The 23,484-nt window shown below is 52.4% G+C and overlaps 1 protein-coding gene across 2 annotated transcripts; it reads left to right on the top strand.

The window, feature by feature from the left end:
* Positions 1 to 710: 710 nt before the first annotated feature.
* APBB1 (amyloid beta precursor protein binding family B member 1) lies at positions 711 to 23,371 on the top strand. 2 transcript variants are annotated; one of them, XM_053662835.1, is made up of 14 exons: positions 711 to 786; positions 7,900 to 8,652; positions 14,434 to 14,609; positions 14,709 to 14,765; positions 14,846 to 14,931; positions 15,037 to 15,100; positions 15,518 to 15,667; positions 16,053 to 16,180; positions 16,565 to 16,679; positions 16,838 to 16,922; positions 17,127 to 17,210; positions 22,271 to 22,386; positions 22,535 to 22,711; positions 22,787 to 23,371. In XM_053662835.1, the coding sequence occupies exons 2-14, from the start codon at positions 7,935 to 7,937 to the stop codon at positions 22,952 to 22,954; spliced, it is 2,124 nt and encodes a 707-aa protein (XP_053518810.1). In that variant the 5' UTR covers positions 711 to 786; positions 7,900 to 7,934; the 3' UTR covers positions 22,955 to 23,371. The 2 variants fall into 2 exon arrangements, with proteins under 2 accessions (XP_053518810.1, XP_036990447.2); XM_037134552.2 differs by lacking the exon at positions 711 to 786 and adding an exon at positions 1,055 to 1,230.
* The last annotated feature ends 113 nt before the right edge of the window (positions 23,372 to 23,484 follow it).

Below are 23,484 nucleotides of genomic sequence, written 5' to 3'. Positions count from 1 at the left end.
ATGGACAAAGTGGAGCTGTATCCAATCACGAGTGCACATGTGCACTGGGTATTTTGAGGAGGGTTTTCACTTCAATGAAAGTTCTTGGAAGGCCAAGAACGCGGATGAAAGAATGAACTGCAATGTGAACATCTTTAGTTTTAATGACCTTGAGGGCATTCCCCAGTCAGTTGTGCAATCATTAGAAGCTACAATAAATTAAAATCTCTGCCTTAAACCAATGGGCCATGAGGTTTCGGGATGGTCACATTACCCCTCATGATCTGTGATGGCCTCTGGACATTGATCTCACTGACCACTACCCAGGGAGTCTGCAGTAAATATTGTGCCCCACCACTGCTTCCCTCACATTTTTCATGCACATTCTCCCCTTCCTCTTTCCTGTTTTTTTTTTTTTTTTATAATTTCTACGGGGAGCGATTTATTGACGTCTGTGAGCCCTTGGTGTCACAGCTTTACATTGGGCAGCAGGGGTAGGGTATCAAGAAACATCTGGTTCCAGTCTGATTTCACCACCTTGTGACTGCGGACAAGTCGCTTTACCTTTCTGAATCTCAGCATTTGCCCCTAAAAATTAGGATGACCAGAGTGGCGACTTCACAGGACCGAGGCGAGGATTCACGTACGCAAGGGCTTTAACACTGAGCCTGGCACAGTATAAGCGGTCAATAAGTAGGAGCTATTATTATCGCCAGCGCTGAGTCCTTATCCGCTGTCCACCAGGACCGCGGGAGCGCTGCCTGTCGCAAGAGCCCAGCGGCCTGTCTCTTCAGAGCCTCCAACCCGGTGGGTGCGTGGCAGGCCGGGGTGCGGGGCAGGGCCCTCGGCCACGCTGGAATGGGTCCGGGGCCTGGGGCGGAGGGCGGCGCCGGGATGGGGAGGGGTCGGACCCGCCGAGGAGGGAGCTGCGCTCCGGAACCGCGCGCAGGGAGAGAGGCTGGACAGGGGACTGGGCCCTGGGCTCAGGGCCCGAGGGTCGCGTAGGGTGGGGCCTCCCGGACGCCCGGCCCAGGACCGCCCAGCGGAGCTCGCGCTCGCGCTCGCGCGCCCGGACCAAGATGGCGCCCCTCCCCCCACACCGCCCCCGCGCGCTCCCGCGGATCGGCGCGCGGCCCCGCGGCCCGCGCGCGCTCCTGGGCGGGGGATGTTGTGATGGAGAAGCCGCCGCGGAGCCGCAGCCCCGCAGCCTGAGCCACCTCCGCCACCTGGGCCTGGGGCCTCCCCGCGCAGGTAGGAGCTGCCCCGGCTCGGGCCCAGTCCCGGCGGCCAGATTTCAACCCCCAGCGGCCCGCGGACTCTGCAGCCCCTTTTCCTCCTCGGCCCCGATACCCTGGCCAGGCCCCATCCCCGCGGGCGGTCCTTTCACCGTGCGCATTCCCAGCATCTCCTATATTCCTCTTGTAGACTCCACCTAGGTCCTCAAGGCGTCCCTCCCTGACCTTTACCTCCTGCCTCTCCGGGATGAATGGGGACGGTATAGGGGACGGGAAGCCAGCAGCTATGGGGGGATGGCGAATGGGGGGAGGGGAGGTAAAGGGCTGGGAAGGGGACATAGGGTGAGGTAGGCAGAGGCTGCAGGTTTTCCTGCAGGTCCCAGGCTTGGAATCTGTCAAGCCGCATTCTGTCGCCCGTAGCGACCGAGAAGTGTGTCCTGGGGCCGACTGTGTCCCCTGTTCAGCCAGGAGGCCTAGCACTCACAGAAGCACTCATTAGTATCCGTTTTCCCACCGCCAGTTGAGAGGTTATTCCCAATATATCTTGAATCTACTTGTTTGTTTGTTTGTTTGTTTGTTTGTTTTGCATTCCCAGACCCTCTGGTATAGTTCAGCTCTCTCCACTCTTCAAAGCCCAAACCTTGTCTACACTGGCTATGTTCATTTCCTCACTTCCCATTCATCCTTAAAACGGCTTGGTTTGGTCCTCTGTCTCTCACCCACTGAAACTGCTTAAGCCAAGGTCACTGGAGGCTGCCATGTGGCCAGCTCCAATGGACACTTTCCCGTTCTCCTCTTTTACCTTTTTATAGTGTTTAATGGTGTGTGTCAACTCTCCTTGAAGCGTTTTCCTAGTTTCTCTTTGGGCATTGTCTGCTCCTTCTTAATCTCATTTGCTTCCTCTTTCTTCCTTTAGATGTTGGTGAGGCTTTTAGTTCTGTCCTTCGCTATCTTCTCTCACTCTGCACTTTCTCCCTGGGTATTCTCCCAAGGGTTCACACACACATGCTGGTGACCTCCACATTTATAGACCCCTTTCCTGAACTGCAGATCCAATATCTAACTGCCCTCACCATATCCCCCTGGAAGTCTGACAGAAATTCCAAACCTACAGATGCACCCTGGTTATCTTTCCTATGTTCCCTCTCTACCCTTCTTCCAAGTCTGTTGTTCATTTAACTCTCAGAAATGTCTACTTCCTAATCAGTTACCCAGGCTAGAATCCTGGGCAACATTCTAGACTAACCTCTATTCCTCATTCTCCACATCTGATGTCCCCAGGCTCTGTCACATCCACTACCTACATATTTTCAAATCCATTCATTTCCCTCCATCCTCATTGCTAACAAACTTAATCTAGGCTACAACCTTTTTCTTCATTGACTACTCTCATAACATACCCCCCTCCCATAACTACTCTTAACACAGTGTGATCCTTTTAAAAAATGCATCTATCTGATCATTTATTCATTCAACAAATGTTCTTTGAGTACCTGATATATACCAGGTACTGTGTTAGGCACTGAAGACATAATTATGAGCAGAATAGACTGGGTCCTTTTCCCATGGAGCTGGTGGTAGAGGGATTAGATAAAAATAAAATTACCTATGTAATAAATCCTATGAAGGAAAGGTGAGTGGTGTCTTGGGAACACACAAGCACAAGCTAAACTGGTCTGGTGGGTAGGGAGAGTGGGTCAAGGAAGGCTTCTCTGAAAACATGACTGAGTAAGAGTTAGGTTGGGGGTAGGGGGAGGAGATTCTAGGCATAAGGGAAAGTAACATGTAAACACCTTGTGGAAGGAGACAACATGATGTTTTTGAGGAATTAAAGGCCAGTGAGGCTGGGGAGCAGAGTGCCAAGGCTGGAGAGGAAGGCAGGGACCAGATTGAGCAGGACAATTGAGACCATGTTACACATTTTGGTCTTAAAGTCTTAAGATTCTTGATGCTGGTTATTGATGGTAGTGGATATGGAGGGTAGATCAAATCTAGAAATGTTTTCAGAGAGAAAATTGTATCTGGGGACGGATTGAATATGGAGAGTAAGGGAGAAAGTAGTGTCAAGGATGGTATCCTTCTGGTTTGTACAATAGGATGGTTGATCATATCATTCCATAAGCCAGGATCTTGAAAGAGGACCCATTAGGGGTGGGCAAAGGAAACATGAATGGGTATGTTAGTTTGAGATTCTTTTGAGACATCCAAGTGGAGATGTTGAATAGAAAGAAATGTACATGTCTGGAGCTCAGATGAGGGGGTCTGATGGAGGTGTAAATTTGGAAGTCATTCGTGTACAGGTGGTAACTAAAGCTGTGGGCATGAATGAATACCTACATCAAATAGCAGGTGAGAAACACAAAAAGGCATAAGAACAAGCCAGGAGAAACTCCAGCTGGTAGAGGGAGATGAGCCAGCAAAGAAGGTCTAAGAAGCCACCAGACAGAAACTAGAGTATAGGAAGTAAATCAGGAGGTGTAGCATGTGGAAGCCATGGATGAAAGTTGAATAAGAGATTCATGGTATCAAATGTGCAGGGAATGCAACCCAGATGAGGACTGTGAGTGTCTATTGGATTAATGACATAGCAGTCATGTTGACCTTGGTTAGAACTGCTACAGAAGTGTGTTGGGAATGGAGGCAGGATTGGAAAGGGTTGAGGAGTGAGTGTGAGGTGAGGCAATGGCGGGTGGAGGAAGGGAATATGTGGAAGAGAAAGAGCAGCAAGTGGCCCTGGAGGAGGGGTGTTGGGACAAAAAAAAAAGATGGTTTTTAAGTTGGAGGATAGTGGATCCCATTGAGAAGGAGAGTTTGATTATCTGGAAAAGAAAATGCATAAACAGTGGTATACAATTCCTGGAAAGGAATGAATGGAGGGGCCCAAATGGTAGGTAAAGCAATTGGTTTTAGGAAAGAGATAAAAGGATAGGTCCTGAAGTCAGCAAGTTTGCACATTCGAGGACATTCTCCACTGATGGCCTCCATTTCCCCTGTGGATTAGGAGTGGGTGGTTATCCTCTGAGAGGGTGGGGAAGTGCAGGGGGCGGTCAAAGGAGAGTTGTGTTATATCTTGGCTAAAAAGGCCCTTCCTCAGGAAGGTCTTGGCTGATGTCTAGGCTAGAGTAAGCTTCAGGATCCTGTAGCACTCTGTTTCTCCCCCACCGTAATACTCAGTCATTTATTCAACAACTAGGGAGTGTTTTAGGTGCTAGTCTAGACACTGGCATGATAATGAATTGTATGAGTTGTTCAATGACTGTTTGATCACTAAACTGAGTTCCACTGGGGAGAAACCATTTCTGTACTATTCATCACTCCTCCCCATGCCATGCACAGTGCCTGGCTTATAGTAAGCTGCCAGGTTAGGAGACCCTTGACCTTGAGCAGGATTTCCCTCTCCACTGTGGTCTGATATCAGCTTTTTCAGGCTTAGTGGCCACTCTTAGTTTCTGCCCCGAATTCCCTGCTCAGCTCCCTGCCTTGAGTCAGAATCCATTTGGCTCTTCCCCTCCTTTGAGGGGCTCCAGGTGTGGCTAGCCCCAGGGAGAGAGAAGAGGTTGGATTGTGTGCCTTCTGAGGATACTGGGCAGCTGGCCATCCTTTGATCTCAAAGACAGTGTGGTCACCATCACCTCAGAACTTCCCATTCCTCCCCCAAAGTCTTAGGTGACCATCTCTGCCTGGTGGCCAGAGATGAACAGGGCTGCCCTGAAGCCAGCCTGGCTCTTTACTGTCCTAGTCTCACAGTGTGTCTGCCCTTCCCAGAGCACACACTTCCAGGTGCTAAGGAGGTGGGTTCCAGCCTGACCTCTGCAAGACCTGGCTCCATACACCACTGCTTCAGGGAAGGGCTTGTCATGGGCTGACAGCGTCCCGGGTCCTCTGCCTCCTGAAACTCGTGGAGGTGCCACTCTTGAACAGCATAAGAGCCAGGATGTCCAATAAAGCCAACATCCTCACTCTTCTTCCCCCTAGATCTCAGCCCACGCATGTCCATTACCCCAGGCCCATCCCACTTTCTTCTTGGGGACCCTTTATCTTCTCCAGCACCCTTTCTGCTCCCCACTGCCCATCCACAGGCCACGGGGTGCACAAGCCTGTCTTAGTGTCTCTTCCCAATGAGTTTTGAGCATCCTTGTTCCTCTCACCGCATCTGTCCCATCCATCCCCCTTTCCGTCCACACTGAGGGCCTGCTCTGTGGCAGGTGCACAGTGCACTCCCATTGTTGGTGAGAGTGTGGAGTTCTGATAGGATGTAGTCCAGGGTGTCATGAGGCACAAAGGAGGGAATGGTCACTGGGGGTCAGGGAGAAAGGACTGAACAAGAAAGACTTACTGCTCAGCAGCTGTGACCACTGAGCCAAGTTTTGAAACACGAAGCAGAGGTTCTCATGAAGGGAGATAGAATTCCAAAGTTGAGGGCAAACATAGAACCAGGGCTGTGAGAGTGTGACATGTTCTAGAATCCGCCAAACTCCATGTGGCTGGAGTGTCAGGTGTGAAGGAGGCAGGGAGAAGAACGTGGTCCGAGAGGTCACCAAGCATTGGCTCATGAGGCTCTTGGTGTCTTACTAATGAGCACGCATGTTATCCTAAAGGCAGCGGTGAGCCATCCAGTGTTTCGAACTGGGGAATTACACAATCTGGTTTCCATTTTTGGAAGACTACTGTGATTTTGGGTAGAGGCAGAGCTGTTTATTTTTCTCATTTGTGCCAGTGACCACGAATTTTCTCATTGCCCAGGTGGAGCCACGCAGAGCAGACCAGCAATTACACGCGAGGCAGACACAGATAGAAACCTTTTTCCTTTAGTTCACAGATGTGTGCATAGCATTGTGCTAGTCTGAGGAGCTGGAAGGGAGGAAAAGGTGAGCTATGGCTCCTGCCTCAGGACCACCACACCTGAGAGGCGGCACAGCCTTGCTCGGCAGCCTAAAACACCTCACTGGACCCTGTGCTCGGAGCTCAGCACTACTGTTAGTCAGCAGAGAGAACGGGGGGGTAGAGGGTCAGGGAGTGAGACAACTTCTTAGTGTGAACGGGGAGACTGGGAACTCTCGGATGAGAAATTCAGGATAAAGAACTGTACAGTGGGAGTCAGAGAGAAAGGTGGGTGTTTAGGGGGGCAGTCGGTGAGGGGGAGTTGTGTTGGGGGAGGGCTCAAGTAGGAAGAGAGAATCCGAGTGGTAGTATCAGGGAAGGGGAGGGTACCATCGTAGGGGCTGAGGGAGTGTGACCTGTGCTGTGGGGGGCCAGTGAGAGTCCAACGAGCGAGCACTTTCTAGTGGGGTCAGTTGAGGAGAGCAGCCCAATCAATAGTGGAAGGCCAGGGAGGATGGAATGGGGGCTTGAGGGTCACTCAGCGATGGGGCTGGAAGGACAAGTCGATGGACAAGGCGATTCTCGAAGGGCTTGCTAGGAGGGAGGAGGGGGTCCGAGGGGACAGGATGGGTGGGCTGTCACTGTGGAGGAACAGGTCCCCTCAGCTAACGGGCAGGTGGAGTTTGGTTGGGCACCCTGGGCGGTGGTTGAGACATGGTAGCATGATCAAAGTGTGTCTTCTGAAACTGGCAGAGGAGATGCTGAAACGGGGCCTGATGGGAGGACACATTCCCATGTTGATTCAGCAACTGTTGACTGAGGTCCTTCTCTGTGCCAGAACTGTGTTAAGCTCTAGGAATACTGCACTGAAAAAAAAAAAAAAAAAGACGAAATCCTTACACCATGGAATGGAAATTATTGTCATGAGGAGACAATGATTTTTAAAAAGCAATAATAATAGTAGTAGTAATAATAATAGCTTGTCAGATGATACTCAGTGCTAGAGAATATTTGGGGATTGCTGAGGGGGGCATAGTACCCTGAAGTTTTAAAAGGGTATTTAGGAAGGTCTCAATGAGAAAGTGGTATTTGGGCAAAGACCTGAAGGATTGGAGGGTCCAAGTCAAAGGCTCCTGCTGTGACCCAGGCTTGGGTTAATATAGTGGCTGGCATAGTGACTGGTGCCTGAGGTGAGTTACTTTATAGAAACAATCACCAAAGCATAGCTTCAGCTGGCCGAAGGAGCCATGCATTGGAGTCAGCCAAGGCCGTTCCTTTGTGACCTGCCTTCCCAGGGCCCTGTCCGGAGGGCCAGGTCTGTAGCTCTTCCCTGTCCTCACAGTCCGTAGTCAGGGGTAGGTGTGGGGCTGGTTGAGCCCAGCCAAGGGGGCTCAATGGTGGGACTGTGGATAGCTGTGTGGCAGGAGGAAGGGGGCAGTCAGTGTCCAGTGTCCGGAACACATGAGCCAGGCCCGCGTCAGCTGTGTCCCTGGCACACGAAGCTCCAGTCCGATGAGCTGGGGGTGGGGATGCACAGAGAGTCATTGTGTGAAGGCTCTGCTGTTGGGATTGAGGGAAAAGCAGGGGTTGGTTGTGCTCTCCTAGGAAGCTCAGGGCTGGGGATTTGGGGATGAGGTGGACTGTGGGTCTGGGCCTAGCCTGTGATAGGGATGGTGGTGATGGAGGGGGGGACAGGAGTTAAGGTCAGTCATGCTCATGTGAAAATAGCTCACCGGACACAGAGCGGTGTGTGCTGCCTACTGAGTGTAAGGGAGATGAGAAGGTGTGGGTGCAGCCCTGGGGCAGAGGCAGGAGTGCTGCTGTCCTGACCTGGAGGCTAACATGGTCTTCCCTTTCTCTCCAGCCCTTACCCCCTGCCCTGCAGGATCTTCCAAGGCCATGTCTGTTCCATCATCACTGAGCCAGTCGGCCATTAACGCTAACAGCCACGGAGGCCCTGCCCTGAGCTTGCCCCTGCCCCTGCACGCTGCCCACAACCAGCTGCTCAACGCCAAGCTGCAGGCCACGGCCGTGGGACCCAAAGACTTGCGCAGCGCCATGGGGGAGGGTGGTGGGCCTGAGCAGGGCCCTGCCAATGCCAAGTGGCTAAAGGAGGGCCAGAACCAGCTCCGGCGGGCTGCCACGGCCCACCGTGACCAGAACCGAAATGTGACCTTGACCCTGGCAGAGGAGGCCAGTCAGGAGCCTGAGATGGCACCCTTGGGCCCCAAAGGTTTGATGCACCTGTACTCTGAGCTGGAGCTTTCTGCCCACAATGCGGCCAACCGAGGGCTTCGAGGACCTGGCCTGATCATTAGCACCCAGGATCAGGGGCCGGATGAGGGAGAGGAGAAGGCCGCAGGGGAGGCCGAGGAAGATGATGAGGAAGACGACGAGGAGGAAGAGGAGGACTTATCTTCTCCCCCAGGGCTGCCTGAGCCTCTGGAGAGTGTGGAGGGGCCCCCTGGACCCCAGGCTCTTGCAGATGGTCCCCGGGAGCACAGCAAGAGTGCCAGCCTCCTGTTCGGCATGCGGAACAGTGCAGCCAGTGACGAGGACTCGAGCTGGGCTACCTTATCCCAGGGCAGCCCCTCCTATGGCTCCCCCGAGGACACAGGTACCTTGTGGAGGTTGACGTGGGGAATGCGGGAGGGCAGGCTTCCCCAGGGCCAGTCTGGGCGGGAGCCACAGAGCATGCGTCCTCAGCAGGCTATGCCCAGGGTTCCCCGGAGGAAACCATTTCTGCCTTCAGAGGGTAGTTGAAAAAGTTGGTCATTCTATCATCATGCATACCCTGATGGGCAGTGGGGTAGGTCTGTTTATGGGGCATTTACTAGGTACTAGCCGCGTGCTTGGAACTATCATAATTAATCTTCACAATGCTATGAGGTAGATACCATTATTATGCCCATATTGTGGATGGAAAAAAGAGGCCTGGAGAGATTTAGTGGCTTTCCCAAAATCACAGAGAGTCTGAGATCAGAGTAGAACTGAGATCCAAACCAGGTCTGAGTCCAGACCTGAGCTGTGGGCCCGTGTTAGCCTGCCACTGCACGCGGCAGGACGAACCAAGACACCTCGGGCCAGATTGTAACAGGTCAGCCCTGGAGGGAGCAGCAGCACCTCCCCACAGAGGCCTGTTTGGGGAGCGTTGTGTGCAACACGCTGGGCATTGCAAGGATCCTGTTTGAATCCTTTGTATCAGGAATAGGATACTGATACAAAAGTTAGGAAACAAAGGAACAATAAACATATGCTTCTTTGTGAGGTCCGGGTCAGAAGAACAGACATTCAGACTCCAAGGATTAATCATTAAATATGTCCCTTTTAAATAAATTGAGCCTCCACATTTGCTAGTATCTTGTAGAGGTATGGACAGGGTCGAGAGCCCGGGGGAGAGAGATAATGGGCTATAGCCACAGCTGGGTGTTTGGTCGATGTGGGTGTAAAGAAAGATTCGGAGATTAGGGAAGACTCCCCACACCAGGTGGCAAGCACCATAGCCAGACCCCAAACTGTGGGGCCTTTGCAGGGAGCATGTAGCTCAGAGGAGCCGAGGGCAGCGCACTGTCCCCTTTCAACACTCTTTCTGTAGACACTTTCAAACATATTCAAAAGTAGAGAGAATCACGAACCTTATTTACCTATTACCCAGTTTCAGTGGTTAGCAACACCTGCCTGATCTTGACACCTTTCTACCCCCACCTACTCCTGGACCCCAGCCTGGGTCATTTCGAAGCAAACATCCTTATTCATAAATGTTTGCCCAAACATTTCTAAGAGGTAAAACTCTTTAAATTATTTGTTTTTTTAATTTAAAGAGAGGGGAAGGGAGGGAGGAGAAAGAGAGGGAGAGAAACATCAAGGCGAACCGTTGGCTTTCTCATGTGCCCTGACTGGGGACAGAACCCACAGCCCAGGCTTGTACCCCAACTGGGAATCGAACCAGTGACATTTCAGTCTGTGAGGTGATGCGCAACCAACTGAGCAACGTTGGCAGAATCGAGATAAAACTCTTAAAAAATTCACACTATCATTATTATATCTATAAAAATTTAACAATAATTCCTTAGTATCTTCATAAATTTTCCCAGTTGTCTAGTAAATGTCCTTACCTTTAAAAAGGTTTTATTGTTTGAATCAATATGCAAATAGGTCCTGACCTTTTGCTGCTTGATATGACTCTTCAAGTTTCTTTTGATCTCTGTGTTATGCCTCCATCTCTGTCTGTATTTTTGCTTGTAGTTGGTTTTTAATTGAGCCACTGTGACGTTCGCCCTGGTTTTCCATGGTCGGATTCGCACATTCTCTCCCTATAGTGGTGTTGAACATGTTCCCCTTCCCCTGAATTTCCTGTAAATTGGTAGTGAGTTCGAGAGCCTTGATCAGATTCAGATTTGAGAGTTTTGCATTTTGTTTTTTCAAGATCACATTATAGGTGGTACTGAGTCCTATCGAAGGCCAAGTCTCTCTTTTTTGTGATGCCAGTGCCCTTCGATGGTCACTGCCTGGACCCCTTTAAAGGGAACAGCTGCTCGTCCAGTCCAGTTTGTTACTCACAGGGCCGGGCTTGGGAAGGTGTAGTCTGAATGGAGCCAGTCTGTGTAACTTTTCAAGGGAAACTGACAACTAGATATTTGTGTGAACTGTCCCAATTTCTAAATGTTAACAGCCAATTCTGTTTTTAATTTATTTTTTTATATATCACTAACCTTTTGTTTCTTTGTTAAAAAGATTTTATTTATTCATTTGAGAGAGGGGAAAGGAGGGAGAAAGAGAGAGAGAAACACCAATGTCCGGCCGCCTCTCATGAGGCTCCCACTGGGGACCTGGCCCGCGACCCAGGCATGTGCCCCGACTGGGAATTGAACTGGGGACCCTTTGATTCGCAGCCTGAGCTCCACTGAGCGCACCTGCCAGGTGTAATTCTGTTTTTTAAAAGCACCTTGTAAGCCACACACAGTTGGTCTGAGGATTTCGCCAGTCTGCAGGTTGCTGGTCTGCAACCTCTGCCTGAGGGGTGTGAGCCAGAGGCTAAACAATGGAGGAGCTGGGTGTTCAGGGGCTCCCGGGATGGCCGCTGTGGTGCCACACCTGTGAACCTTCTGGGAGCAGGAGGGTAGAACTGCTGGAGACCTGAGAAGGGTATGCCGGGCATGGGCAGTGACCTTGGAGGCTGTGGAAACTGAGGGTAGTGGTGTGGGGCCGGCCTAAGGAAGGGCTCGCTCTTTTGTGTTTGTGTTACCATAACCATGAAGACAACACAGTAGGTCTAGACTCTGTAGGAATGGGCTAGAATTGAGCAAAAATTATTTTTTAAATATATTTTTAAAGATTTTATTTATTTACTTTTAGAGGGAGGAAAAGGGAGGGAGAAAGAGAGGAAGAGAAACATCAGTGTGTGAGAGAAACATCAGTTGGTTGCCTCTTGCATGGCCCCAACTGGGGACCTGGACTGCAACCCAGGCATGTGCCCTGACTGGGAATCAAACTGGACACCCTTCAGTTTGCAGGTCAGCGCTCAATCCACTGAGCCACACCAGACGGGGCCAAAAATTATTTTATTATTCCGATTTTAAGATCTCCCCAAAGTTGTTGACTGAATACGTAAGTGCATGAATGAATGAATGAATGAACTTGACTACCTGTATCTGTACTCTGTGCCAGGCCTTGTCCTAAGGGCTAGAAATGCATACTATAGGGGACAGGTGTTACTGCCCTCATGGCCCTCCTAGTCTAGTGGGGAGTCAGAAGTACACAGGCACTTAGAACCAGCCTGACGCACTTGGGGGTCGGGGAGGTGCAGGTGGGGCGCCTGACCCTGCCTGTATTTGTGTTTGGTGGCAGTGGGGTGGATTAGTTTAGAGAAGTGACCTTTACACTGATGCCTGAAGGAGGAGCTGGTAATAGCCAGGTGAGGATAGAGGGGAGGGATGCTGGGCTTGGAGAGGATGAGGGGCATGCCCCAGCAGGGAGAGAGAGAAGGGGTTTGAGGGTGGTCAAAGGTAGGCTAAGAGGCTGGTTAGGGGCTCCTGATAGCACCCAAACTCTGTGGGGGGATTTGGATTCCATCCTGAAGGCAAGGAGAAGACAAGAGTATTAAACTGGAGAGTAACTCCATTAGTTGAGCATTTCAGAACAATCATCCGGACTGTGATGTGCAGCCCCGACTGGAGGAGAATAGACTAGAGGGAGACCACTGTGAAGCTGTCACAATGATCCAGGTAGGAAATATTAGTAGTCTGGGTTATGGTAGTGGCTTGGAGGTAGGTAGTGCTTGGAGGAGATGTGCCAAGCTCCAGAAGGGCCTCCCAGATGGTCAAGGCAGGAGAGTGGCCCCTCCAGGCCAGATCGGAAGGAAGAAGCTCTTTAAAGCAGGAAGGTACAGGCTGATAGAGATGGCAGATGGATTGGTGTGTGTGACTCAGTCCGAAGATGGTGAATTGGTCCTCAGATTTAAGAGGTGTATGACCTTCATAAAGAAGAGTGTGGCTGTGGAGGGCACGGCTGCCCTAGGTGCTGATGGTTTGGAAGCTTTGGCATTTGAGCCCGGAAGGCAATGGAAGGTATCTGGGGAAGAGCAGGCATTTCAGTTCCTTAGGGCCTGAGGTGAGGGAGGGTGGGTGAGAAGAGGTGGTTGTGGCTGTCTAGAAGGCTGGAGGGGCAGGAAGAGCCCACCTCCTTTTGAGGTGAGGATGGTGAGGCGCCTGCCCAAATAACTCACCTCAGGTGTGCAGCCACCTTGATGTAGCCACGCCCACTCCCAGCCCCTCTGTGCCTGGTTGCTCAGCAGCCTGGGTCTGGGGACTGCTTGTCCCTCATTGCTGCCTCTTGGACCAGTCAGGATTCCTGGTTTCCCTGGTAACGTGAAGCACGTCAGCAGTCTGGGCGCTCCCAACCGGCCTTAGTGCTGCGGGTTGCCGAGGAGACGCTGCAGCCTAGCTGGTCCCTGGCAGGTGAGGGGGTTGGTACTGGGAAGCCCCAAGCCCAGCCCCAAGATTGCTGGGGCCCAGAACCTCAAGGCCCAATCTCAGACGCGGACTGTTGGGCAAGTTCTGTGGAGGGGAGGCAGCCCTGGGAGCCTTGAAGCCACGCCCTGATTGTGCTGAGAGCTCCAGGCTTGCAGGGCCCCAGGTGGCTGGGCTGTTTCCCAAGGGGCTGAGCCTCCCTGTGTCCTTAAGACAGGGCTTGATTGTGGCACTGAGGTGACCGCTGTGGGGTAGGGTGGCATGGAGATTCGGGATTGGGGGAGGGGAGCCAGGATTAAAAAGAAGAGATGTGAGTAAGAAGGTCTGGGGTCTCAGGAGCACCCTCCCTCCTCACCCCAAGGAAATCTCCTCCCTTGGTGGTCTGGGCCCCTCCCTAGTGAGCTCCAGGCGGAGGAGGATCTTGCCAGGCAGGCGCTCTGCCCTGGTGAGAAGGGGGTGGGATGAGCTTTTCTCTGCAGCCCAGCACCAGGCTGTGAGCCCAGCTGGCTGGGCTGGAGGGGCTGTGAGGAGGGAGGGTGGAGGCAGGAGGGGCTGGGAACGAGCGCCATGTTCTCCCAGGACTTTTTCCTGGCCATCATCCTGCAGGACAGCAGCCCAGGTGAGGGATGGTGTGGGGCCGGGCATGATGCGGGTTGGGGCTGGCGGGGAGGGCAGAGGCGGAAGAGGCATGAGCTGGACTGTAGGGCTGGAGTGGTGTCAGCTGGGGGAGGAGGGATGTATGTCACATGTGCACAGAATGTTTGCCTGCATCTTAAGGGTCAGGGTATGAGTGTCTGTGGGGTCCACACACACATGGCAGAGGTTGCTGTATGTCGTGTGTCTGTGTGTGCACTCACTATGTGGTACCTGCACTTGTGTGTGTGGTCCCTGTGTGTGGCCACAGTTGGTATGTATAGCTGTGTATGCGCACACCCCTGTGTATGGTGTCTGCATTAGTGTATGGCTGGAGTTGATGTGTGTGTGTGTGTTTGCCCATTTTCTGTGTGCACATACCATTGTGTTTGTGGTGGCTGCACAGGTATGTGGTAGGGTTTTATGTGTCTGTGCACGTGTGTGCAAGAGCTGATAACGGTGTGCATCTGAGATACAGGTAAGTATGACAGAAGGTCATTTGGGTCATCTAACCTCCCTTCCTTCTCTCTCTCACCTCTGTGCCTTCCTCCTTCCCTGCATGTGGCCACATCAGCCACCAGCAGGGCCCAGGAGGAGGCCCGAGCCATGTTCCCTGCTGGCAGCCCCCTGTGTGGTAACTCCAGACTGCAGGCTCTAGGAGGAATCAGGAAGCATGTTGTACTGGAGCCCTTCCTCCGCCCCCTCTCCACCATGGGGTCTTAGGGAGGGGACTGGGCATACGCCCCCACTGTCTGCTTTTTGGGTGGGCAGACTCTCACTAAGCCTCCACCTCGCAGATTCCTTCTGGAACCCTAACGCCTTCGAGACGGATTCCGACTTGCCGGCTGGATGGATGAGAGTTCAGGACACCTCAGGGACTTACTACTGGCACATCCCGACAGGGACCACCCAGTGGGAACCCCCTGGCAGGGCCTCCCCGTCCCAGGGGAGCAGCCCCCGAGAGGAGTCCCAGGTAAGCCTCACAGGCCTGTCGCATTTTAACTGGGGTGCAGGGGTGGTGTTGCTGAAGCAAGATGAGCTGCCCACTCACCCCTCCCTTCCCCCCTCCTAGCTCACCTGGACAGGCTTTGCTCACAGAGAAGGCTACGAGGATGGAGAATTTTGGAAGGTGAGTGGGGGGACCTGCTTCACAATGGGGGAACTGCAGAAGGGGCATGATTTTGGCCCTGACTCTTTCTTCTTCCCAAGGATGAACCCAGTGAGGAAGCGCCAATGGATTTGGGATTGAAGGACCCTGAGGAGGGGACACTGCCCTTCCCTGCTCAGAGCCTCAGGTGAGGGGGAAGGCTCAGTGCGGTGGGCTGGCACTAAGTGGGATGAGTCTATTTGGAAGGGGCCTTGACAGAGCTCCTGTACCAAGTGTCACCATTTACCTCCAGCCCAGAGCCACTGCCCCAAGAGGAGGAGAAACTGCCCCAAAGGAATGCCAACCCAGGGATCAAGGTTTGTGCAAGACCATCGCCCATGCCCCAAGCTGGAGCCCCTCTGTGTGCAGGAGAGCCCCTTGTGTCATGTCCTGGGGGCCATCTCTGGTCTAATTATAGCTCCCCAGGTCCTCAGTTAGGAGCTCTTACAGTCTCAGCATAGACCCCTGTGTCTGGGCTGGCGGCTCTTCAGTTTTTAATGCAACCAGTGGCCTGACAGGGGGCCCTCTAGCAGGGGTCTCCTCTGAGACCATCACCCCTCCTGCCAACTATGTGCTCTTTGGGGAGCTTCTCAGGCTTGGCTTAGAACACCCACCTACCACATTCTGAGTCAGGGACTCTCTGGTCTCAGCAAAGCCCCCTGTGTCCTGTTTTGACACTCCTCCAGTTGCAGCTCAGACCCTCTATCCCCCACCCCCTCTTCTGTGTCTGGCAGTGTTTTGCTGTGCGCTCCCTTGGTTGGGTGGAGATGACCGAGGAGGAGCTGGCCCCTGGACGCAGCAGCGTGGCTGTCAACAACTGCATCCGTCAGCTCTGCTACCACAAAAACAATCTGCACGACCCCATGTCTGGGGGCTGGGGGGAGGTGAGGGCCCCAGTTGGTGGGCTGTGGTGAGGGGTGTGGTGTGGTGAAGTGAAGGAAAGAGAGTGTGAGAGATGAGAGAGCCGAGCTGCCCAGGCAGGGTCTGGGGGTGGGAGGCGTTAACTTGCCCCAAGTGACAGCCCTGTGGGATGGATATATGACCCCTGGTTAGGACCTTAGGAGATAGTTGTCTCACCAGGAGGGGGGGATAAAAGGAGGAAGCGATGACAGGTGTGACCTCTACTGAAGTGCAGCCTGTAGGGTGGGTGAACTGACACCCAACCAAGGGTGCCAGAGCTGTGGCTGACCTCCTCTGAGCTGGAGGTGGCAGAGCTCAGCCACCTTCTCAGCTGGGCCACCAATGCGTGCCTGCTTCCTGGGCCTGCAGGGAAAGGATCTGCTGCTGCAGCTGGAGGATGAGACGCTAAAGCTGGTGGAGCCACAGAGTCAGGCCCTGCTGCACACCCAGCCCATCGTCAGCATTCGCGTGTGGGGCGTCGGGCGGGACAGTGGAAGGTGGGCGCAGAGCCTGGGGCCCTAGGGTGGGGGCTCTTCCAGCAGCCAGAGTGGGCCCTCTTCCCTGACTCTGTTCTTTGCCTCTCTTGTGCTGCCGGACCCAGAGAGAGGTACTGTGCCTATTTACCTCCTCCCTCCTCCCATACCTGGACCTGATGCCTCAGAGCGCCCCAGTTCCTCTGTTATTCCCTGCCCCTTCCTGCCCGCTGTGCTTGCCCATTCTCCCCCACCTCGACATGCTTGCCTCTCTATCCTCCAGCCAGAGGCAGTACCCACAGGACACCATCTGAGGGCAGAAGCCCCGGAGGAGGGTGTGGGTGTGGCGGGAATGAGGCTCAGCAGTGGATGACACTGGGAGACACTGAGGTGCCCCTCCATCAACAGGGACTTTGCCTACGTAGCTCGTGATAAGCTGACCCAGATGCTCAAGTGCCACGTATTTCGCTGTGAGGCACCTGCCAAGAACATCGCCACCAGCCTGCATGAGATCTGCTCTAAGGCACGATCCCATCTGCTCCCTGGATTCCCTGCCACCTTTGCTCTACAGGGGTCTACAAGGGCGTGGGTGGGGTCACTGAGTGGGGGTGGGGGGCTCCAGGGCAAGGAAGCCCTAACAGACCCTCCTTCATTCCTTTCTTCCTCTCCTCCCTTCCTCAGATCATGGCTGAACGGCGCAACGCTCGCTGTTTGGTAAATGGACTCTCCCTGGACCACTCTAAACTTGTAGACGTCCCTTTCCAAGGTCAGTGTTACAACCCTTCCACATCCAGCTCAGCTTTATTGACAAAGGTAGAGTGACCTAAAAAAGAGACATGAGTGGAGGGACTTTGGTTGACGGGACAAATGGGGAAAGTATGGAAGTAGGGCCTTGGCTGGAATGTCCAACTCATACCCTGGTGGCGGGGACTGGGGGTGAGCAAGACTGACCTCTTCTTCTTCCCCACAGTGGAATTCCCAGCACCTAAGAATGAGTTGGTGCAAAAGTTCCAAGTCTATTACCTGGGGAATGTTCCTGTTGCTAAACCTGTTGGTATGTATGTTCTTCACTCGGGCACCACTACCCCGGTTCCGAAGCTCTGCTCCCGCCCTCTGCCTTCCAGTGCCTCTTTCACCAGACTTTCCTCATGCTTGATGTCACCCTGTCCTTCAAAATGCATCCCACCTCCTGTATGTCTGTCCCAGCTGCACTCTGTGTCCTGCGTATCATGGCAATTGACATACCTTTACGGAGTGTGAACCAGTGAACCAGGCACATGGGGAGACCCACTCCGGAATCCTGCAGAAAAGTTTTGATTACATTGGAAGGCAGGTCTTAGATGATCGGAGACACCAGGCAGCAGCTGGGAGTGGGATTTGGTATTACAGCCCCAACTACGGACTGTGAGCATCTACAGAGGAGGCAGTGAGCACAACTGTCACATGCTTCATTGCTTATAACGTTCTTCCTTATGTATTATGTCATTTAACTCTCGAAGACCCTATGAGGTCGTGCTTATGATAATTCCCATTTTGTAGATATGAAAACTGAAGGTAGAGACTATCTGATTTATATTTCCAGGACATTCACAGCACCTGTTATTTATTTGTCCATTCACTTAGCAAATACCTGTGAAGCCTACCACATGCCAGGTCCTGGGAGAACAGTGGCCACAGTTCTGCTTTCATGAAGGTTATAGTAGAAAAGAACAGGAACTAGTCAAATCACACAAATAAATGTATAATTATAGATTAAGTTATTCCTTGAAAGAAAGTAGCAGGGTGCTATGAAACTTTGTAACAGAGCAACCTTATTTAGTCCAGGGAGTCAGAAGAGACTTACTTGAGAAAGGTGACATTTGAACTGAGATAAAAAACGAAGAGGAACTAATGTGGGAATGTGGGAGGGAGGAGTCAGGTAGAGGAAGATTGTTCCAGGCATAATGAAGGGCATGTGTGGTGGCCCAGAGCAGACGACGCTTCGGCGGTTCGGAGGCACAGGGAGAGCAGTGCCAGGTGCGGCTGGGAGCTGAGCAGTGGTCAGACCGCGTGGAGCTCTGGAAGAGGTTTTAGGAGAGTTCTCAGCATAGTCAGATTTGAATTTTGTAAAGCTTACTTTGTCTGTACCACACCAAGGGGAATGTTCAGTAGGTGGAAGTGGATGTAGAGAACTCAGGAGGATCTTGCAGTGGTGGTGGCCGGTATGGAGAGATTCTTGGCCTCTGATAGAAATGAAAAGGAGTGTGTTGATTCAAGAGATAGTTAGACAGGTGGCCAGAAAAGATAGAGAGAGAGAGAGACCCATTTAGACAATTGAAATCAATAATAAGCCTTGGTGATTGATGACTGTGGGGTGAGGGACAGGGGCATTAAGGGTGTCTCCTGGCTTCCTGGCTTTTGAACTGAGTGGAGAGCAGTGCCATTCTGTAAAGGTAGACCCTGGAAGAGGCCACTTTTGGGTTGTCGATTGTGACTTTAATTTTAAACATGCAGAGTTTGAGCCCTGGACAGTGTGGCTCAGTTGGTTGGAACATTGTCCCTTAAACCAAAAGGTCATGGTTCGATTCCTGGTCAGGGCACATGCCTAGGTTATGGGTTTGGTCCCCATACAGGAGACAACTGATCAATATGTTCGCTCTCTCTATCTGTCCCACAGTCCCCTAGCCCTTTTCTCTCTGGAATAAATAAATAAATAAATACATACATACATACATGCAGAATTTGAGGTGGCTTGGGCAAGCTGAGCGGCAAATACAAGTAGGCAGCTGGATTCAGAGGAGAGGTCTGGGCCAGAGATACAACTGTGGGCATCACTGGGTTATAGAGGTAGTCAAGGCCACAGTGTGGAGGAAACTGACTCCTGAAAGTGAGTGGGCAGCCTGTTATGTCCAAAGGCACTTAGAAAGACCTCAGCAATGTTTGGTGAATGGTTAAACAAGCAGATGAGACTTGCCTTAGGTGACATAGTCAGGGGACAGTAGTCGTAAGACTCAAACCCTGGTAGTTCTTTCCTCTTCCCCGGAAACCATGCTGACTCTAATGACCGGCATCTTAACATTTAATGAATGTTAAGACGAAACCTCTCAGGAAGGGTAGGGATTGAGCTGGAGTTCGAAGGAAAGCTGAATTTGCAGAAGAGTGGCTGTTCCAGTTGGATCCGACAGGACTGCTACAGACGTGCAGCTGGAGGTGAGAGAAGTGCGCCGAGCGAGCGAGCAGGAAGGAGGCTCGGCTGCCCCTACGCCTTCGCTCTCATTTCCTTCTCCGTCCCACCCTCAGCTTTGAAACCCTCGTTGCCTCTTCCAGCTGTTACCCCTACTCCCGTGTTCATCTCCCAGAGGTTCTCCCCACATTCAGTCATCTGTCTGCAACCCTCTGTTGCCTGTCAGCTCAATGGGTCTGCTGCGATGAAGCCAGTTCTTTCACACTAGTAGGCTCTAAGCTCACTTCTTGCTTTATCTTCTGCTCCCTTTTCTTTTTAAAATTTATTGATTTGAGAGAGAGAGAGAGAAACATCGCTTTGCTGTTCCACTGATTTATGCACTTATTGGTTAATTCTTATATGTGCCTCGGCAAGAGATGGGACCTGCAACCCTGGCATATTGAGATGGCTCTCTAACAAACTGAGCTACCCTGCCAGGCTGTCTGCTTCCTTTTTAAACTCCAGGGGTTTAACACTGGCTCCTGCTAAAGCTCCAATGTTCATTTACTCAACAAGCAACTACTGACTGCCTGGTTTGTGCCAGCCACTCTTCTAGGTTCTTGGTATGTGTTCATGACGAAACCAACACAGATTCTTGCCTTCAGGTATCTGATACACTAGCCAGGAGAGACAAACAATAAAATAAGTTGTGTAGTATGCTGGAAGGCAATAACCGATAGAAAGGAAAAATGGACAGAAGGATAGGGGAGCAGGGAGTGTGAGACTCAGAGTTAGGGTGCAGGTTTCAGTCCTGTGTTGCTGCCAATGCAGGCTTTTTCCAGGCCCTGTTCTTCCACTTCTTCCCACCACCTCCCGGCTGATCCGCCCCACGCTGTGAGACCAGGTCCCACCCTCACAGCCCCATCTGCTTCTTAAGCAGTTTGACTTTGATGTCTCATCCACAGCTCATGATCTTTGAGACTTCTTATTAACTGTCCTCAATGTCATAAACATCACAGCTCTCTGCAGACTTACCTGGCTCACCTGCCCCTACTTGCATTGATGCCCTTCTCAGGGCATCAATTGATGGACTCTCAGGTTTACTTGGTTATCCCAGTTTGGCTGTATAGGCACAAGTTACCTTGAGGGTGACTTGGTCACATTTCTGGAAATCCTTCAGCAGATAAGCCTTGTGCTAGGATTGGCAACATAGAGATGAATGAAACTTGGTTTTTGTCCTCGAGATGGCCAGTTGAATGTGGAAAAGGTTGTCCAGCCATTACAAGATGTTTTGCTAAGAGTTGACCCAGCAATGTCCTCTCTGCCTTGTGGTTGGGCAGGGAAGGCTTCCCAGGTAGGGTCTGGGTGAGCCCTGGAGGATTTGAATCGGGAGTTTCTCAGTCAAGGGGGTAAGGTGAGGTGCACTCCGGACAGAAGCTTATCCCTCAGTGACAATCTGTGTCCCTCGAGGACATCCTCTTCTCTCAGTTTATATTCCTCTTCTTGTGTGGAGGACTGGGTTGTCCAAAGATAGAAAGATGATGTTTGGTGAATGGTTAAACAGTAGATGAACTTGCTTTATCTAGGAGAGTTCCCTCAGTGACAATCTGTGTCCCTCGAGGACATCCTCTTCTCTCAGTTTATATTCCCCGCCTGCCTCGCAGGGCATTTGCCAAGATGAGATGTTAATAAATGCTCCATAAGTCATTTGAAGCTCCAGGAGCAGTAAAATAGGAGGCTCGACAGCTCAGATGAGGCCAGTTTTTAGAGGACTTGCATGCTGGGGAGCTTGGCCTTGATCCAGCCAGAGGTAAGATGAGCAAGGCCAACATGGGGGAGGACTTTCGAGGATATTGGTCCTCTGGCCAAAAAGAATCCATGTGGTCTGCTTCTAGTGAGAGCCTGGAAGCACTGAAAGGGGCAAGAGGGCCCAGGAGGGGACCACGGAGGTGTGGGCTTTTGTGCTGGCGTTGTTCACTCTCAGCTCTTCGCTGGAAGGGCGAAGATACCTAGGTCACACAGCCAGTCCTGAGTGGCTGGACCTGGAACCCACGCCTCCACCACGCCTTGTGCTGCTGCCTGGGTTCTCCGCTAGTGCAGGTGGAAGTGGAGGAAACCATGGTGTTTCAAGGGAAAGCTGATTGATCCAAAAGCCAGGTCCTTGGGTTCCTTAGTCTTTGAGCACATTATAGAAATTATCTATGATTTCTATATAGATAAATTAGATTTATCTATACAGGAACTAAGGTGGCAACTGAGATCTTGACAGCTCTTCTAGTTCTGGAAGCTAGGAATGTAGAGAGGAGGCGGGGAACGGCTGGCTGGGAGCCCAGGCTCCGTCTGGCAGCAGACTGCCTGTGTTCAGATCCCCATTCCTCCGAGTGACCTAAGGTTTATTACCTGATTTCTAGGAGTGTCTTATCTATAAAACTATGATAAGAGAATCTATTGTGACATTGTTGTAAGGCACTTAATGATTTAACGAAGTGTGACCCAGGAGTAAACATTTCCTCAAATGGGTATCTCAAAAAAAACAAAGGTTGGGTCTACGGAGGAGGACTGGCCCGAGGAGTTGGTGTGGGAATTGTCCTGTGAAGCACAAGGTCTAACAGTGGAGGAGTAAAATGTGTTGGAGGTCAGAGCTTTGTTGTGGGGGAGGAGCAAAGGGTCAATTTGTTTAGGCCGCTGCAAGAAGAGAAAGAATTGGTGAAGAAAACCAAGGTTAGGATTCAAGATGGAAGAAACCAGAAAAGTGGCAATTCCCTGAAGCTGAGGAGGAAAGTACCAAGGAAGGGAAACCTGTGCAGCACAGGTGGTGGTGGTGGTGTGTGTGGGGGGGCACTGTGGGTGGATGAAGTGGGAATGGAGCAAAGGCCCTGGGTTTCACTGGGCAGAGCTGGAAAGTCTAGGGTAGATTAGGGGTGTCCACTCTCCACTTTCAGTGGTGCCATGCTTGTGTCCATATCTTCTAGGGGTAGACATAATAAACGGGGCCCTGGAGTCTGTCCTGTCCTCCAGTAGCCGTGAGCAGTGGACGCCAAGTCACGTCAGTGTGGCCCCTGCCACCCTCACCATCTTGCATCAGCAGGTAAAGACCTGGAGTGGCAGAAGGCATGGCAGTGCTTTGCCATCAAGGGGAGACTGTGGGGTGAGGGCAAGAGTCGCCCATAAGATGGACGTGCCCAACAGAACACAGAGTCTGGCTGTTCCTTACTAACTGGGTCTCCTCCCTCCAGACAGAGGCGGTGCTGGGAGAGTGTCGGGTACGTTTCCTCTCCTTCCTAGCGGTGGGCAGAGATGTCCACACATTTGCATTCATCATGGCTGCTGGCCCAGCCTCCTTCTGCTGCCACATGTTCTGGTGCGAGCCTAATGCTGCCAGCCTCTCAGAAGCTGTGCAGGCTGCATGCATGGTAAGTGGGTGGGGTGGTGACACTGACCCCAGGTGGGGCAGGCTGGAGAATGACTGTCCCCCCATCTCTCTGCAGCTCCGCTACCAGAAATGTCTGGATGCCCGTTCCCAGGCCTCCACATCCTGCCTCCCCGCACCCCCTGCCGAGTCCGTTGCCCGCCGTGTGGGGTGGACTGTCCGCAGGGGTGTTCAGTCGCTGTGGGGCTCCCTCAAGCCCAAACGCCTGGGGGCCCACACCCCCTGAAGCCCTCAGTTCTCTCTCCACCTGCTTGCACTGGGCCCCAGGGAACTCAAGGCTGTAGGGCAGGGAGGGGCCCCAGAGGTTATTCTTAGGCCTCAGCCCCAGCCCCCTCCCAAACTGCCCTCCTCAGTAGCTGGGTTCCCTGCCGAGGGGCTGGAGAGGAAGACCTCTGATCCCTTCAAAGAAGCGACAGTACTGGATGGATGACAGGAGCAACAGGAAGCAAGGCCAGCCCCACCCCACCCCACCCACTCCCCCTTTCCCGTATTTCAGGTGGAGCAGAAGGAATTCTTCTAAGCCAGGCCCCATCTTTGGGGGGTCCAGCAGGGACAGAAGGAGGGGACCGGCCCAGACGTGGACCCCCTCCCTGCTGCCCCATGGCACCTCTGCTGTACTGATATCACTAATAAAGTCTGTCTGCCCTGCTGAACTGTGTGACTCCCTGACTTCCTGCGTCCCCACCACACCATCACCCCCATCACCCTGATGCCTTGGTTAGGATCGTGTTCCCCAGGTGCCCTTGCCCTGCCTGC

The sequence above is a fragment of the Artibeus jamaicensis genome, unplaced genomic scaffold (genome assembly GCF_021234435.1).
Source record: "Artibeus jamaicensis isolate MK-2021 breed Jamaican fruit bat unplaced genomic scaffold, CSHL_Jam_final contig_2962, whole genome shotgun sequence".
Lineage (NCBI taxonomy): Eukaryota > Metazoa > Chordata > Mammalia > Chiroptera > Phyllostomidae > Artibeus > Artibeus jamaicensis.
The sequence above is the reverse complement of the archived record's forward strand: the minus strand, read 5'-3'. Positions and strand labels throughout refer to the sequence as shown.